An 18,841-nucleotide genomic window follows, 5' to 3' on the forward strand; every position below is an offset into this window, starting at 1 on the left:
TTTCATTGCTGCAACAAGTGTCTACTCAGCGATTCTACACCTTCAACAGAGAGGATAAACATTCGCACTTTTGCTATGTTCACCTTCTAATTAGTCAAAATCAAGCTGCAATGTCAAAAATTGTGTCACAGACACCCCCCCATTCAAATGTCATTGTCAAACGATCAATTGTTGCAGCAATGAAAATTTCACCCCCTACATTGAAGCTGCTATAAAAATGAAAGGAAAACTTGGAATTGTGAAATAATACATTATTTCAAAGAGAATCCAATGCTCTACAAACCTACGTACTGGTTGACTTGAAATTATACGTAATGAATCTGAATTTACCGAGTGTGGATGTGGGCTTATTTTCATTTTTATAAATCAATTAATTCTAATTCAATTATCAAAACAAATCTATACAATTTGTGATTCAAAGCTCATCAACCTAACATAGCTTTGCTTTCTCCAGTGAATCCGTAGCGTAATTGGTAGCACGCGTGACTCATGAATGAAAGGTTGCGGATTCAAGAAAAATCGACTTTTTTTCCTTCTAAGAATTTTTGAGTCTAATGAAAATTATCATTATCCAATTAATTTTGTCAAAATAATAAATAATTATCCTTTTTTATGCTTCCTGGACAAAAGGAGATGTTTATATTTTACAATCACAAAATATGCCTCTTCTGAGTAGGAATGCTTTGTTGAAACTAGACCTGATCACATTCAATACTGTTATGTCTCAAAGGAGAGTGACATTGGCATTACATGAAAAGGAGAAAAAAGAATTGAAACATATGGTCAGTGAAGGTGTGGTTGAACCTATTTCTGAACCAACACATTGGTACACAAAATATCGTGATTATCATAAGAGCAAACCGGTTCCGTACAGGAATCGATATGAGAGTGAGGACTTGATTCTTGAGAAGGGTTACAATCATGGTGAAAGATTGAGGCATGGCTATGACGGTTCATGTTCAAGTAAAGGAGGAAACAGAAATCCTTGTTCCTGTCCTGAATGTGAGTTAAATGACTGTAATATTGAAGAGAGTCACTCTGATTTAGTAAAATATAAGAGAGGTAGAAAAGCTAGTCAACGTTTTAGAAAGGAAGTCGATGAAAGTGATTCATTATTGGATTGTTTCCCTAAGCGTTCTTGTAAAACTCGAGTGAAAGAAATGCAGTGTCTTTTGAAGATTTATGACGATTTGTGAAGCTGCAAAACGAACAGATCATGTTGATTCAGAAGCAAGTCGAAATCATCGGACAGAAAATTGACGTGATCGCCCAAAAAGGAGTCAAATTAGAGCTTCAAAATAAGTCACCAGTGTCCAATAGAAGCGGTGATAGAAGAGGATCCGTTGACAACATGGAGAAAAGTGGTTGTAACCACGAAAAGGAAAATAATGAAGCTCAGAGTTTCAAGCAGTCTGTGGTCGGAGAAAATTCAAATTGAATCAAATGCTCATATGGAACATTCAAATTGAATCAAATATGGAGATGAACATCATGCTCAAGATATGCCAAGCCACTGCCACAGAAAGCTTAGACAGTTCCGAAATGTTAGACCTCCAATACGATTTCAAACTTAGATGAAACTTTAAAGAATGGAAGATGTAGTGTTAAGCAAATGTGGTATTTATAATATATCAGCTGTCCTAAAGAGTTGAGTTTGTTATAGTAATTGGAATAAACACTTACTTTAGAACACGAATGTGTTAATGTGCTAAAGAGTTATTACTAATATTTTGTATTTGTATTTTATATTCTTCACAACTTTACACATTTTACAACAGTACACATTTTGCTAGTACTATTATATCTATATTAATTGAGTATTCAAAACTAATTATACAGGCCCTTCCAGAAAAACCTTAAGCTTGACCTCTGGAAGGGAATTCAAATAATATTAGATACAATTAAGAAATATCTCTATGAAAAAAACGGGTCACAAAGAAAACTGATGATACAAGCATGTAGATGAATAATTATTGAAAAAATAAATAATTATTGTAGAGCAAGGTCCACTAAAGAAATGTAAACATTTACTCAAAAATGTTAAGCTTCGAGTACACCTTCCCGTGTACCCAGTTTTTCACCTTACCTATATATTAAACTCTTATGGCTACTTAAACTGATGGTTTTGTTCAATTTCAAAAGAATGACCAGGAGAAAATAGATCATAAGACATGCAGTGCAAGAGCAGTTTACTTTTTCATTTCAGTCTGAAAGAAAGATACAATTGGATAATGTCCAAGAAATAAGTACGGTACCGTGAGTAAAACTCTACTGAACACTGCGCTGGTACTTTTACTGACAAACACAATGCCTAACTTTGTGCACATAATTTGTAATTGTGACTCAACTAAATGGAAATCTCTTTTCCGTGGCGGATTTGTTTCAAATCCCATTCTCTTTCAACATCCTCTAAACTTTCCTCATTCTATTTCCCCTGTCAAACTCTGTACAAAGTTTTAATTCAAAGCCAAGTTTCACAGGAGTTCTACATTAAGCTGTGTCACAGAATGTAGACTGCCGCTTCTAAGAAATCCAGTTTGCTATATAATCCATTGCTAATTACTTAGTCTAATATCTTTATCCTTCCACATATACGAACATGGAGCTTTACTTGAAGCAATGCCACTGTCAGGAATACTCAAGCTCTGAGTTCGTTAAGTCTGATTAGATTCGTAAGTCTGTTTAGAAGGAAATAATTTAACTGCGGAACTAAGATAACTCCAGTTCTAATTGTTCCTAAGGAACAAACTCCCATCTACAGCGAAAATAATACGTTCGAATAGAATAAATGGGCTTCTAATTTATGAGCTTTGGATATATCTCTATTTGCTTTTAGGTTACTGTATTTATCGCTCAAGAAATTTTTCATTAAATTTGATTTGATAAATAATCGAGTTGATCATAATCGATAAAGTCCACGAATAATATTAAATTACTCAAAAATCAGTGCAACTTATCACTAAAACTTCACGGAATGTTGAAAAAGAACATCTAAAAGCTATTTCTGTCATAATTTTGTCTTTCAATTTTCATGAGACCCATTTCAAGTGTCATGTTCTTCAATACTGATATTGTCAATAGTATCGTAGTTCTTCTGTTGACACATTTCTTATTGAATTCATGAAAATACAACATGCCACAAATTTGTACTTACAATACCGTACTGTACTTCAGGAACTTACAATACTTGAGAATACTTCAATATACTTACTAGGCTATTCTCTAGTTCGAGTAATAGCAATACATTACTTCAGAGAAATTCAATATACTTGGAAACAGAACTGGAATTGAGAAATTAATTTGATTTCTTGAATATAGCACTAAAAATAGCAATGATCCACTGATATATTCCCATTCCTTCTAGGCTTCCAATGTCCCCTAAATACCACCCCCCCCAGGAACATTTGCGTACCTGAACTTCTATTGTAACAAAAACATCACTGTGCTAGGTATGTTAAGTAGGTAACAAAAATGTACTTCGTAATATATGAATATCATGCTCATAACTAAACAGGCATATGAATCCAAGAAATAAACAGCAAAACTTTACACTATCGTGTTAATTGTTGGCAATAAATCGCCTAAACTAAAGATAACTAATATTCATTAGCGATTAATAAACTCATATAATTAGGTTGAAAAATAACTGAAGAATAATAAGAGATATCAATTGGAAGAAAAATAATTTTCATTGAAATGCATTCACCAAAGATACATATGAAAAAGGATATTAAAATACAGTAATATTCTGCATGTATTAAGACATTAGAGTGGATTACCGATTGAAATGTTATTTCTATTAGTTTTCAGGAAATGAATAATTTATTTCAGTCATTGATTTATATATTCGAATAAGCAAAAGAGTGATCTCATTCATTGTTTATTTGAGTATGTGGAATGTAGAACCTTGCGATGTGGCTACTTATTTGGGATACTCTGTGCGAATGTTTGTTCAAAAGCAGAGATTATAGATAGACTTACCATTCTGCTTGCAAGTGGGTGCACCTCCCGACCACTGTCCATCCGCTTGACATGTCCTCTCCCTCAGGCCGACCACATGAAATCCGGCTTCACACGTGTAGGTGGCCTTGTCTCGAAACAGTTTTCCTGACACCACCACTCTACCCAGAGTCGGATTCTCCAGGGCGGGGCATTCTCTTTCTGAAAGTTTCAACATTGAAAATGAACGCGCAACTATCCTCTATAAAAGCCAGAGAGTACATTCTTGTATGCAGTTCTTCTTCTGTTTGCTTGCATAGTTTTTTATTTTTCTCCTGTAGTAATCAATAAATTTATATTTCTATATTTAAGTTCACTCCTTATACTCTGTCTAAAATATTTTGTTAATTAATTCTACATTGTTAAAAGACGATCTTGCAAGAGAGCAAAGCGAGAAAAAGATAGCGCTATCCGTTTTGTTGAATGATAGACAAGGATAGCAATAAATAAATAAATAAATAAATAAATAAATAAATAATTTATTGTCAAAAACATAAAAATGTCATAACAACGTCAGTTCAAACTTACAGTAGTCAATAACACATCATATATAAATATATATATATATATATATACATACACATACACACATACATCACATTTCATTTGTATTATTTTAATCTATTTTATTTTTAAACTCAATTGTCTAGCACTCTACAAGTCCAAAAAACAAACATCTACTCAAATAACTTTTTAAAATTGAATTTCGAAAAACTCTTCTACCTTATATAGACATTTTCCAACCAGCAAATTCTTCAAAAATCGTTTAAAACTCACACAGTTACTTTCTCTTATCTCATTAGGGAGAGCATTAAAAAGTTTAATAGACATGTATTGCCAATTCTTTTGCGATCCCGCATACTGACAATAATTAACTCTAATATTATTTCTATGCCTAGTTCCATAGCTATGTACATTACTGTTCAACACATATTCACTAATAGTTTTCTTCATTGATGTTAGGCATGCCAGTATATACAATGATGGCACTGTCAACAGTCCCATACTAACAAATAAATCTCTGCATGGTGTGAGAGGGCCCTTCTTACATATTATTCTCAAGGCCTTTTTTTGAAGCTTGAACAAGACATGGGAGGATGAGGAATTTCCCCATAGTTGAATGCCATACATTAGATGGCTATGAATATGCGCAAAGTACACATTCATTAATACTGAGGTATCTACAATTTGGCTCAGTCTCCGAAGAAGATAGATGCCTTTGTTAATTCTTTTTGAAATGTGTCTAACATGTTCATTCCATGTTAAATTTGTGTCCAGCATCATTCCTAGAAATTTCATGGATGTTATTTCTGTTGTACTCCTATCAAAGCTAAATTTCATGTCAATTGTTTTGTCAACGTTCAAGCTCAAATTATTAGCCGCACACCAATCATTTATCAATGAGGTATTTTCAGTGAGCATTACCTGTAAATTTTCCTTGCTCTTATCATCTACTTTCAGTCCTAAATCATCTGCATACAAATAAGAAAGGCCATTTCCATTACATACATTTATCGAACTAGGCAAATCATTGATATAAATTATAAATAGGAGTGGTCCTAAGATAGAACCTTGTGGTACACCGCACTTAACAATTTCACCTCTGGAATACTCCCCATTCTTGTAAATGAATTGCACTCTATTTGATAAGTAGGAAGAAATTAGATCTACTGCAGATTGTTCTAGGCCATAATGAAACAGTTTTTCACATAATTTGCTATGATTGACAGTATCAAATGCACGAGACATATCAAAACTTCTAAAATGTACATTCTTATGGTTTTCCAGGTCCTGAATAACTTCCTTCACAAGTCTAAGAACATTATCACCAGTACTATGGTTCTTTCTAAAACCATTTATACCACTTATTATCACATTTATTTACATTAATAGTTTTCTTAATCCAAGGAAAAGCCAAGTTCACGGCCCACAGGAATAGCTTCTGGAACTCCTGAATTTGTTCTATTACATTTTTTAGAGCATAGACAGTCAACCAATTTACTTCTTCCAAGCATTGCATAAAAATATGTACATTACGGTCATTAATTTCTCTGATCTTTATTATATTCCTATTCATAATCTTATTTTTATATTTTTCAAGTCTTAATATTAAACCTATAGCAAAATGGTCTGAGAGAACTGTGAATATTATTTTGCTCTGCCATCTACTAACATGAATATCGGTAGCAATATTATCAATGCATGTGCCACCCGTTTCGTTGGGTCTTGTCATTTCCTTTACAGTTAAATGCATATTAAAACTCAACAATAAACTTAGCAGATCCTCTCTATAACTAGATTGAACATTTAAATCAACATTGAAATCGGAACATAAAACCACATTGAAACCACTATAAGCGAACAGGAAGCTCAACATCTCATTGAGTACGACTAGAAAATTATTGAAATTTAAAGCATTCACACTATAAGGCCTATAAACAGATAGAACAATCACATTCATAGCAGGTACTTTGATTGCGCAAGCCTCACATATCATTTCAATAGACATTCCTTTTATAATTACTATGTCATTATATTCTATATCATTTTTAATAAAAATTGCACTTCCACCATGAATGTGATTCGATCTGCAAAAGGATGAAGCCCGTTTAAAATTACCAAAATTGACAAACCCAACATCCTCCTCATTCATCCAATGCTCACTAATCGCTATTATAGTTGACTTATTCTCATTAGCAATCAATTCCAAATAGTCAATTTTATTGCTCAAGCCCTGGACATTCCAAGATAAAAGACTCACCTCATTATTAGTAATTTTTGTTTTTTCCGTACTTTTAGCTGGCTTGAATCCTGAGTACAATAATTTAGATTTCGCAGCTGACTTATCAGAGTGAATTTTTCCATGTCTAGAACAATTGAAATTTCTGTTGCGAGAAGCGCCAACGCTATTAATATTGCAATAATTGTGAGAGTTCAAATTGTTGTGTTCAGAAACAGGGATGGAAGAGAAATGTCTAAAAAATTATTCTCATTTAGTGACTTGTGGGCGTCTGATAGAGTTGTAGAATTCATTTCAGGGGAGGGAATGTGGGCAGGAGAAATAGTTATAGGAGTATCTGGACAATCTGAAGGCAGAGATACCCTAGCGTGAATGGGAGAGGCAGGAAAAGGTTTTATAACTGGCGAAACTGCTGCAACGGGGCTATCAATGATAGTTTCACTCATCTGAGCTCCCTTCATGTCAGTCACAGAAAAATCACAAATAGATTGCTTAATGAACCCTATTAAGTGATTGACTAAAGTCTTTTTACCACTTCGATTGAGGTGAAGGCCATGTCTGGTAAAATGAGACCTTCCCAGAGAAGTGAGAATACCATTGCTAATCAAACACTGCCATTACAACGTGGACTTCACTATAGGTAATGATCCGACAAGGAATTTACAGAATCTTGGGGAAAAGTAAGGATGGTTAAAAAATATTTATTAATTTTCAACAATAAGGTGTTTTATTCTTTATAATACACAATGTCTATTTAGTCCAATACAATACATTTTTCATTTCAACTCATTACTTATGATACTGATGACTGAAAACTGATTACTGAATATGACTATGCGGACAATAGTAAGATAATGTAAAAGAGAAGTGTAATGATGGATAAACTAATCAACTAAATATTTGGAACAAATTACTTCGAATTTCGTGATTCCAATTAAAACAAAAACTTTACCTTCGTAAATTCTAGTTTCTGTTTTGCATGCATAGGTATCACGATTTCCATTTGGTTTATCGATCGTAGAATGCATCGCGGTAGCAACAATTATTATTTCAGTGGAGTAAATTGAACAAATGAAATCCAATTATAGAGACGACAAAATTTTACAAGTTCAGACAGACGGAGGGATGAAAGAGAAAGAAAGGATGGTAGAAAAGGAGAGAGTAAGGGAAAGAGGGAGAGAGTAAGAGAAAGAGTGATAAGTGTGATAGAGTAATAGAGAGGTTGAAAAAAAGAGGAGCGAGCTTCTAAAACAACATAGACCGTTGACAACCTGGTGCTCGCTTGGATAACATTCGAGTAGAGATATGAAAACGAAATGAATCTTGGATGCGAGTGTAACCAGTATATTCCTTTTCAACCAAACCTCATGTTTTCTTACCTGTGAATTTCCCAATATTTTTCTGCAAGCAACGCTTGATTCCCTGGAAGTAATTGTAAAACATGACCGAGGAATTTCATTTCTTTTTTTAAATGAAGACTCATGTCACTTTTCTTTTCTATTTTTGAATTACTTATGTTGTGTCAAATGTTATTTAGTATTTGATACAATTCAAGAAATTGGTAAAGATATACTTAAATAAAAACTTTCAAGTGGAAGATAATTAAAGTATTGAACATATCAGAAATCATGGGTTAGTAGCGTCGGTAATTTTACCTATAATATCATTGATTATGTGAAAATCAGCAAAGATTTGGATACTTGGTGATAATATTCAATGAATTTATTAGTTAGCTACATGTGATGAAAGATGATAAAATCGCAATGAATTCTTTTCAAAAGTAATTTCCAATATCGTTGTTTTACAAGAAATTAAAATTTTATGACCTTTAGTCTAAATTGATACAGAATTCGCAGTTTTAATTAAAGCCGTTCCTGACATGATCGAGCCATGAGGTTAATCATGAGTTGGCAATATCACAATTTCAAACACACTAGAGAATAGAAGTATTGTTTGAACGGTCTGACGTCATTGTGGAACAACGAAAATGAAAAGCTCACATCTCCTATTGACAAAGGAAAACATCATTCGCCGTTTGTTTGTTCCATATGCGTTCATTTGCAGGAGATTTTAATTCACTGGTACATGAAAAAAGACCCCTGGGAAAGCTGAATGTCGAGAACATGGTAGCAGAACAGTGCACGATTACGGTACCATTTTCTCTTCAAATTGGACAGCCAGTAGAACACCGCTCTTAATCCAGCTCACCTTCTCAATGTACGCCAAACAAAAAAAGTACATTTGTCGTCTTGGGAAATCTAGGAAAAGCCTCCCCTGCTACACAGCAAAAAACCGCTTTCCAGTTTACGTATCTCCGTATCTCGTTCTTTTATTTTTCTTTCACGTCCCGTGTGTAATTTTCCCAGTCACGTTGTTTTTCTTTGTTTTTCACCAGCACAGAACAGGGGACCGATAAATTTTGCTGTTTCGGGAGCGTCGGCGCTCCGGAGAATGGAACGGGGTGGGTGCGGGAACTAGAAAAGCCTGATGGAAACTTCGGCTGGGATATCGGAGAGTGATTCCTATCTTTCGTAAATGCGGTACAAGTTTGCATGAAAGGATATCCTCTGGGTGTGTCTGTGTGTGTGAGAGAGAGATTGATCGACAGATTATGACTGTGAACACATCGATATTAATGCATGTTGAGGCAGGGTGGCAGAATGGAATTTAATCATTCGTGACAGGCGCGGATAAAAGCAGCTCAACGAGCGGTTCTGTGCCTTCAATCAAATTCATCGATAATTTTTAATTTCTCTAATGGGAATAGAACAGATCATGAGAAAAACATATTCCAAGTCCACTGTAATTTGAACATTGATTGATACTTGATAACCTTCTAATAACGTACAGATCATCATCTATCTAGAAGATTTGTACTAGATAAAATCTCTCTGTTCTGGAAAAATAAAATTTTCACAATTTCCGCAACAGCTATTCATTATATAACGTGAAATTAAGTAAACTGGATATCAATTTTATGCTTGTTTGTTGTGAGGGCCTGTTGATCATTTATGAGATTCACAATGTTTTTTTCTTCAAATCAACTGAATTCCTTATTAATTATAGAATTATTTTTTCCCTGATACAGAAATATTAATGGTACTATCATAAAATAACTATCTATATAGTTATCATATAAAACCATATAGTTATTCTATGTTAGCGTTGGTAGGCCTGCTACTGATTACTGGTCCTATCTCTGCTTTCTCATTTATTAACGAATTTGAATTCCAACAATAACATTACATTTATTTAAATGGCATTTTTCAACAAAATGGAGTACCTATTTACGAGTGCTTAATGGCATCAGCCAATGAGAGCTTGTTGTGAGAGTATCTTCGCATGTGATTGGTCGAAATGGTGAAACGTCGTAGATCTAAGCTAAAGTTGATTTTTTTCACCCACAAAAAGAATCTAAGTTCTGTGTTTAGACTGCTTGTTTCCATCAGAAGTGTTTTTGTAGGATTTTTATTGAATACATTACTACTACATTTGATTCTTCGTGGAAAGAATGTTTTGCATCACAGGCTTAAATTTTCAAACTTAATACGTGATAATTTGATAATCAGATTGGAGTTCTTTACTCATGTGAGTTACACTATATTCAGGCATATACACTACTTTACAATAAATAACAGTGTAGCTGATTAATTATTCAACAAATTATACAAATTATGAAAAATTACTAATCAGGATCAAGATTGAATGCAATTTGAATATCGATAACATGATCTAACTACTTGAATTTAACTACATAAATCGGCGGTTTTCAATAAATAATTGTCTCGAAATGGGATATAAAATAATATCATCCCCATTAACACACGACCAGAATATACTATAGGAAGAGCTTCTGAGAAAAAATTAAGCATTATGAATGAGTTTCATAGCATTTTAAATTAACTAATGTGTGAATAATCTTGTTAATTCCAATATCTGTCGATCGGCTACTTATAAAGAGACAATAGCCTAAAAATCATACAACCAATTTTTTACTTTATCCAGTCATCCGTTCCATTTATCATTTTAATTTCAGCATTACTGATAATATTATTGGAGGTGAAGGCGATGAATATAAATATAAGTGTAGGTGGATGTTTTGGAGAAGGGGTTGGACTGTCCCAATAGAAAAACAGAGAAGAATGTGGATAGAGAGATCCACAAAAGTAATAAATCTCCAGTTACGATCCCTGTAACTCTGTTGGGTGATTAAAAGTCTGTCTTTAATCACTTTAAGTATTGGTTCACATGAAAGTAAATAATGAGTTTCAGGTTTTAGCAATACATCAATTGATTGATTTCAATAGTGTGTTCTATTTTAAATCTATGGGGGGAATCACGGATTCTCATGATGAGATACAATAATGTATGAATGATTCACCAGTTAATTGTTAGTTTGTAAGTTGAATGATTAGGTCTAATGTATGAAATCTCCAGTATTTCTGCTGACTTCAAATATACAACCTGATTATTTGACCTTCTAACATTTAACCTGATTATTCACGAAAACATTCATACATTCATACACCCATAAGATTTCATACATTCAATCTATTTATTCCAGTGTTTCTTGAGTTTTCATAGTGTTCTTAATTATTTCTAATCATAACGTTTTGAAATTCTACAACAGTAGTTTCAGATGATAGGTAGAATATTTTATGGATTCCATAATTATGCTAAATTGTCAAATTTGTAAGTAATTATGTGGGTCATTCAGAACAAAACAAGTTGGATAAAGTATCGAGTGAAGAGAAATTCTTGAAATATTATAGAGAAATAAGGGCTGATTTGTGTAACTTATCAGCTGTAAGCATATTTGAAAGCATGTTGAAATTTAAATAACTTGGGTAGGTAAAGAGGGAAACCGGTGAAGATTTTAGAAAAGAGGATTAAGTTCTCAAACGCTTTACTCTTGGGAAAGAGTTTTTATTCCGGCAGCTTTTTATTAATACTGACAAGTGATTGTACTAATGAAGCGTAAAATGAAGGATGAAAATCTTGTAAGAGACAAGTTACCAACAGAACAAGCAGAACTCCCCTATTTAATGTTTAGTCTGGCCACACGGTCTAAATATAAACGAGGATATTTGATCCCCAACTCATCCCCAACACGACCGCAAAAGCCCCTTGACTGTCAACCCTCTTAAACTCGCATCCCTTTGCTTTTGAATAGGGCTGAAAACATCCCTGTCATGTACGTCCACATCTCACTTTAGAGCGCTACCAACTTCTAGTGTTCTACTGAATAATCTGGGGCAACGATTCACAATCCCCTCACCAGTTAATCTTATTCGTGAGATTCTAATCAACATAATGGAAGAATAAGGATGTCTATGATTGAACCCATTTCTTCTTGACTAATGCTCTTTCTTGATTTGTTCCTTTATTATTTTGGCTAAATGAACATTTTTGATTACGTACGAAATTTTGATTATTTGGATGAGATTATTATGAGATTCTCGATTATGATATAAATTAATTACCAAATGATAAATTCGGTCCCATGAATGGATAAATAGAAGTCATCGTTGACAATCTTTTCTTGAGTCTTCTCCCTACGTCTTCAACATGATTCATAATAAGATAATACATAATATGTATTCATAATACATGAATACAAAACATACGGAGTACTTAGTAAGTTCTTTCTTCTTTTTGTTCTTTTCTTTAAATTCATCTTGGAAAACGTATATAATCTGTATTGAATTCAATACAGGAATGGAATGATTTGATAGATGAAAAACTCCAACTTTAAATGCCATATATATATATATATATATATATATATATATATATATATATATATATATAATTATCTATCATTTATTCATTTAATGGATATCTCATGGATATAGAATGGATATGTACCGGTATGATATATTTGAATGTAGAATGGATATCTGTATTTTCGATTTTAAAGATAAATATTTTCATCCTCCTCATTATAAAATATTTTCCACATAAATTTATGGTTTTTCTTCATATAGCTCGTATTTCATAGATAACTTCAAACATGTGATTATGAGAAATTTGAGATACATATTACATAATATTTTAAAACTACTTACTTCATGGTAATCTTTATATATGAGCCAATCGGATAAATATTGTCATCAATTTTTTATTTTTCAATGACTACGATGGATACCCAGTAACATGGGCGTAGAACCTGGGGGGACGGGGACGCGTTCCCCCAATATTTTATGGTATATGCTATGTCCCCCGGAAAAATGTATTGAAGATTCAAATTATGGTTGATAATCAAAACAAACAATACGACTAATGCTACTTTATTATGCTGTTTTTTTTTTTTAAATAAGTTAATTTTTATTTAGTAAAACTCAACTGAGAATTTTATTTATTTACCCACTAATTTACAACTGCCGAATAAGAGGATTCAAAACGGATTTGGAGTAAAATATGCTTCAAAAACCACCATTTTAATAAGCTATTTTTCAAAAAAATCTTTGCCGGGGGAACCCCCCAGACCCCCCAGTACGTCCTCCCCAATGTCAAACAGCAATCTACGCAATGCCCAGTAATATGAATAGATTAATATATTCAATGTTGTATTGCTTTAGTAGAGTGAGAGATCATGAAAAGAGAATAATTTTAATTTTTTGATTGCTATTGAATTTAGTCACGGTTCAATTCCATTGCATTTGATGGATCAGTTCATCAGTTGTTGTTGTTTTTAAATGGGAACTTAATAGCTACCACAAGTTCACATTTGTTTCTAATTTAAGGGTGATAAATTATCATCTATTGAATACTTTCCAAAATATGTTGAACTTGCACTTGAAGACGCAAATTAGAGGTCAATCTTCTCTCTTTTTCTAAACATCATCCCTCACTCTACACAAGTCTAGTATCGTTTCTCTCTCGTAACTCTATTTTACTCTTTTTTCAAGTTCTCTCACACTGTTTAGACAGAGTACTCCTATTGTTTACCGAAATAGATTTTTGTCGACGAGACAGCAAGGAGTCTATTTCCATCATCATTATGAGACAATCTTAAATAGTGTGTGTGTGTGTGTGTGTGTGTCTTGTCACGTACCTTTTTTTTGTTTAGTCTGTCTCTTCACCATTCTTCAAATGCTTTCTAACCATCTGGAAGAACAAAGAATGTTTGAAGAAATGCCAACGTAATTTTTTATCATCGTAATTACAAGCCCGCTGTCTATTCCAATTCCAACTACCACTCCTTCTCCCTCCAATCAATTTCAATTTCAACTCTTCTATTATTACCTCAATTAGGCAAATCACTTTTTGTTTAGAGGACACTTGTCGGAATATTCAAAACCAACTGATTTGTAATTCCTGTGAGAATATTGTCACATCTCAGATGTTGAAATTTGATCAGCAAGTGGTGAAAATTTCAAATAAATTTGAGATACACTAGCGTATTTTATCATAAAATAATAATTTCAATTTTCTTCAAGAATCATCAATTAAAAACATATGGATTTTAGATGAAACCCAAAATTCTACCAGAGAAAACTAATAAATTAATAATGAAAAAACCATATTCAACCATTCAACCATATTCTATATTTATTTTTGGCATTATATTTCTCTGGAATGTGGTATGAAGAAACAACTTGTACATAGGTACTGTTGTTTTGATTTGTATCACCAGAATGGAATGGTTCAACTATTGAAATTATTGTAAGGTTCTATAGAATTGCTAAGCATTGCTTCTCTCCTTTGTAATTAATGTTTCACCATACGCAACCATGAGCAACATTGTAGAAGGAACAATATATTCCAGAAAGTTGGTAGAGGAACGTTACGCTATAATTATACAAGTATCTCATGGCATCTTACTGAAAAAGCTTCAGGCTATGGGTGTAAGAGGTGTTGTCTCAGAATGGTTCAAGTCATATCTGGAAAATCGTAGGCAGAGAGTCAGGATTGGGAGAAACCTAAGTGCAGGAGATGGCCTTCCAGTTAGCTTCGGAGTACCACAAGGAACCGTTCTTGGACCAATACTCTACCTCATCTTTGCCAACGAGCTGTGCTCTATGGATGTCGGTGGCAAGATTATCGCCTTCGCCGATGACACAGTAGTATTATTCCGGGGAACCAGCTGGGATGACGTCTTCAGGTCAGCTGAGCTTGGAATGGGAAAAGTTACCTCCTGGCTCTTCAATAACATTATGACGATTAATGCCTCAAAAACAAAATTTATTGCTTTCTCACTAACAGATTCCAAGAAGCCTTCTAAGCAGACAATCAAACTACATCATTGCAAATTGGATACTATGAATAATTGTAATTGTCCTTCAATAGAGCGCACAAACAATATGAAATATTTAAGAGTCATAATAGATGAATTACTTCGCTGGGATAATCACATTTTACATCAAACGGCTAAAATCAGAAAATTAATTTACAAATTCATCCAACTCAGGCAGCTACTATCAATAGACATGATGAAAAATGTTTATTATGAAATAGTCGAGTCCATAGCAAGATATGGCATTTTGGCCTGAGGAGCTACAAATTTCTGCCACATCGATCCTATCTTCAAGGTTCAGAAGCTAATTTTGAGGATAATAGGACGCAAAAATCCACTCTTCCCTTCAGTACTACTATACTCGGAGCTTAGCATACTCAGCATCGAACAGATTTACATTCACAGACTTCTAACATTCACCAGAAAGAACCCACAATTCTTCATCAATTTGAATCACCCGCAAGTAATACGCAGAAGGAACATGGACTTGGCAATTCCCAGGATGACAACATCAGCTGCTCAGAGGTCAGCCACATATTTAGGACCAAAAATTTTCAATAAACTGCCAATAGCTATTAAAGATACAGCTCCAATCAATTCATTCAAATCGAAAACAAAAAACTGGCTCCTGTCTAATAGAATCAATCATTGAGAACAATTAGTTCTATGAAAAATTTTCCATACTGTTTCATTCTCATTTTCTTCATTATAATGATTTTTTCCCATGAGTATTATAAATGTTTTTTATGTTAAATTTTTATAAAATTTCTACATCTTAGGTTATCAATTTTCTTTTTTAAATTTGTGTATAGAAATGTGGTTTTTATGAACTTCTAATGACTCACAAAATGTATCTTTATTAGAATTTTTAACTTATGGCATAAAATCTTAAACAATAGCAAAATTAGTGGCATCCCGACACATATTCATATATAGTGGGGGCCAAATTTTCTTAGATCATCAAGTAATCAACCAATTGTATTAATACTTTGTAAATAATTGTACCTTATATGCTTTTTGTAATCATGTGTATAATTTGAATAAACTCCTCTGGTCGTGTTGTACCCTCGACCAGAGACATTATTATTATTATATAAGTGTCCAAAACTTGAAAAAAACTACCTGTTATGCTTCGTTATTTTGTAATTTATGTCATTTTTTATATTTTTCCATCGATTCCAGAATAATATGGTTTTTCAAATCAAGATCAGTCGTTCTATTTATCCAAATAGCAAGATCTACAAAATAGATAAAAAAAATGTTAAAAACAAAATATATATTAATTTGGAAGTTGGTATGATGTTGACAAAGCTTGTTAAATTAAACGTATTTTAGTAGAGACCGAGTGAAGGTGCAAAATTTCAAGTGACATTTTCATGTTTTTAAGGCGAAAGGCAAATAACATCATGTCTAACAAAGTGAAGCTGATCGCCTTTAAAGATGATCTTGCCATTAATCGGAAAACTTTGAATCGAATGGCACCCAAATGCTTTATTTGAATGACTATGAGAGAAACTTGAGCCACAAATGGCGACCACGTGCTCTCCTAAAATTTAAAAATTGTAGATATATGTTATTTGTTGCAACACGTGCTCTGAACATATTGTATTTAAGAATATGAACGCTCGAAGAGCTAGAATAATAAGAAGAACCGTTTCTCGAAACTATTGAAAATGCATTTGAATAGCCTACCTAGCCAGATGACTGGGGTTATTATTCTTTTCAAAATAGTTTGAGACAAAATCATTCTTTCATAGAAATTTGCTAACAGCATTCCTAACGTCAGTCACAGACACGTTTACAATAGAAACCACATGGCCCACTGTGCTTTGTGTCAACCCTTGTATATATCTATAGCATAAGTTGATGGCAGGTGAATGAAGATTGTGAATAGCGATATAGATATATAGTTAGGAGAGAAGTAAATATAGATATTTAAGTTAGTTTACAATGTAACCACGTGGTTAGCATATGCTACAATTTTACCACGTGGTTAGCATATGAATATTATTGAAGCAATTATTTGATGATCAATTATTTGAATGGTGATCACATAAAACGATAAACATGATATATGAGTAAATGTATTTATAAATTAGGTCATGAAGTAGATTAGGCTATATGTATAAAGTATTCAACAAATAATGTTGTACAATAAATTATAATTTAATAATTATTATAAGCTAATTAAGTTAGTTGAATCCGAATTCATAGGCTAAGGACAAATTTGTAAATAGAATAAATTAGGTATATTTGATTGAAACATGTTGACAATGAGTATAAGAAACCTGCTTAATTAATTAAGTAGTAATTAATTGGTATCTCATTAATTTGATTTATTCAACTCAATTGTAATGATGTACTGTATGACATTGTATTTTGTTCATTTCATGTATTTATTATTGAAATATTTGCCATATCAGATTTATAAGATTGATCACTGTATTAATCAAATCAATGCATTCAATTGTCAGTATCCAAACTTTAGAGTTTAAATATTGATAAAATATATGATATCATTTGTTTTAATAATGAAGGGGAGCCATAGTTAAAAATGATATAACATAATAAACATTATAGTGAATTCAAATTGATATTTGAATTCAATTTGTAAGCAGAATATTAGCTGATGAGTTTGAGGGTAGGCGGAGCTAGAGGGCGAAGGGTGATGAGGGGTGGAAAATCATGGTTCTAGTATATAAACAGGCAGACGATGCCTTGCAAGTTAGTTGCAGAGTGGCATTTGAGTGGCAGTTAGAGGCAGTTGAGTTGCTGTGTTCAGTGTAGGAGTGAGTTTTTGGTTTCAGACTTCAATTATCCTATAGGGAATTGACTGAGCCAGGTAAAGATTGTATTTAGAATTTTCAATTTTTCTCATTTAAAATCCACACCACCCCACCCTAAAAAGCCCAAATAACTATATCAAATTACATAGCATCAAAGTAAACAGCAAATTTAATTATTTAGCTCTTCTAAATACAAATCTGTAGATACAGTTTTAATTAACTTCTTGAAGCTTACAGTTGAAATTTTCTTCTAAGCACAAATAATAGTTTCTTAAAGCAAGGCTCCCCTAATCACATTCATTCTTCAAAATTTATCAATTCTCTTATTTCTGACTATAATCATATTTTTAACTAGAGTTGTTCAATATTTTGATTTAATTACTTATTTTTCAAGTGACCTGATAAAAGTAATAAGAACTGTTTGTTAAATTTTGTTGTATAAAATTAAAACTTGAACTGTAATATTTTCGAAAACTTAATCATCTTGTATTTATATCTAATCATTACTATATTTTTGATCAATTTTTTATAAATTCATATAAATTTAAAGTTCAATAATAAATTCATAATTAACCTTTGTTTTGCCTTTCACTTCGTACATTCCCTTACACACGACCCTGATCTATCTCTTTGTATCTTTTCTTCTATACTATTATTAGTTCAGTGAGTGAAGTTACAGTAAAGTAATTAATTTTATCAATTCAAATCAATTCAATTTTATTAGTTCAATTTTATCAATTCATAGTAATTGATTGGCGCCGGGCAAAATACCGTATAGAGTGAGGGAGTTCGAAACCCACTCTAAATAAAGACCGAAGTGGGAAAGAGTTCAAACTCACCATTCAAGTCGGAAACTAATCGATACGAAGGAACCGAATATTATAATGATGGATGTGAGAATCAAGCTGATATAGCGCATTATTATAATCAAGTTAGATTAAAGGAGGAAGAGTAACAATAAGGAGGTAGGTCTCCTAACATTGAAGGAGATATGATGACTTACTATTATGGTGGTGGAGATAAAGCAATCCCAGCATACAAATATGACTGTGCTGGGAATCAGGGATACAACTATGA

At 32.9% G+C, this 18,841-nt stretch overlaps 1 protein-coding gene across 6 annotated transcripts in view; it reads right to left on the minus strand.

Moving 5' to 3' along the window:
• Positions 1-18,841, minus strand: part of LOC111051598 (sushi, von Willebrand factor type A, EGF and pentraxin domain-containing protein 1) — a 98,553-nt gene that overhangs the window by 62,511 nt on the left and 17,201 nt on the right. For all 6 annotated transcript variants that reach the window (XR_005573191.1, XM_039442519.1, XM_039442522.1 and 3 more), the window contains exon 4: positions 3,982-4,161. Coding sequence is in view for 5 of the 6 variants with exons in the window: in XM_039442519.1 (XP_039298453.1) it covers positions 3,982-4,161 (180 nt within the window). In the remaining variant the exon portion in view is untranslated. The remainder of the gene's footprint in view (positions 1-3,981; positions 4,162-18,841) is intronic.

The sequence above is a fragment of the Nilaparvata lugens genome, chromosome X (assembly GCF_014356525.2).
Source record: "Nilaparvata lugens isolate BPH chromosome X, ASM1435652v1, whole genome shotgun sequence".
Taxonomy (NCBI): Eukaryota; Metazoa; Arthropoda; class Insecta; order Hemiptera; family Delphacidae; genus Nilaparvata; species Nilaparvata lugens.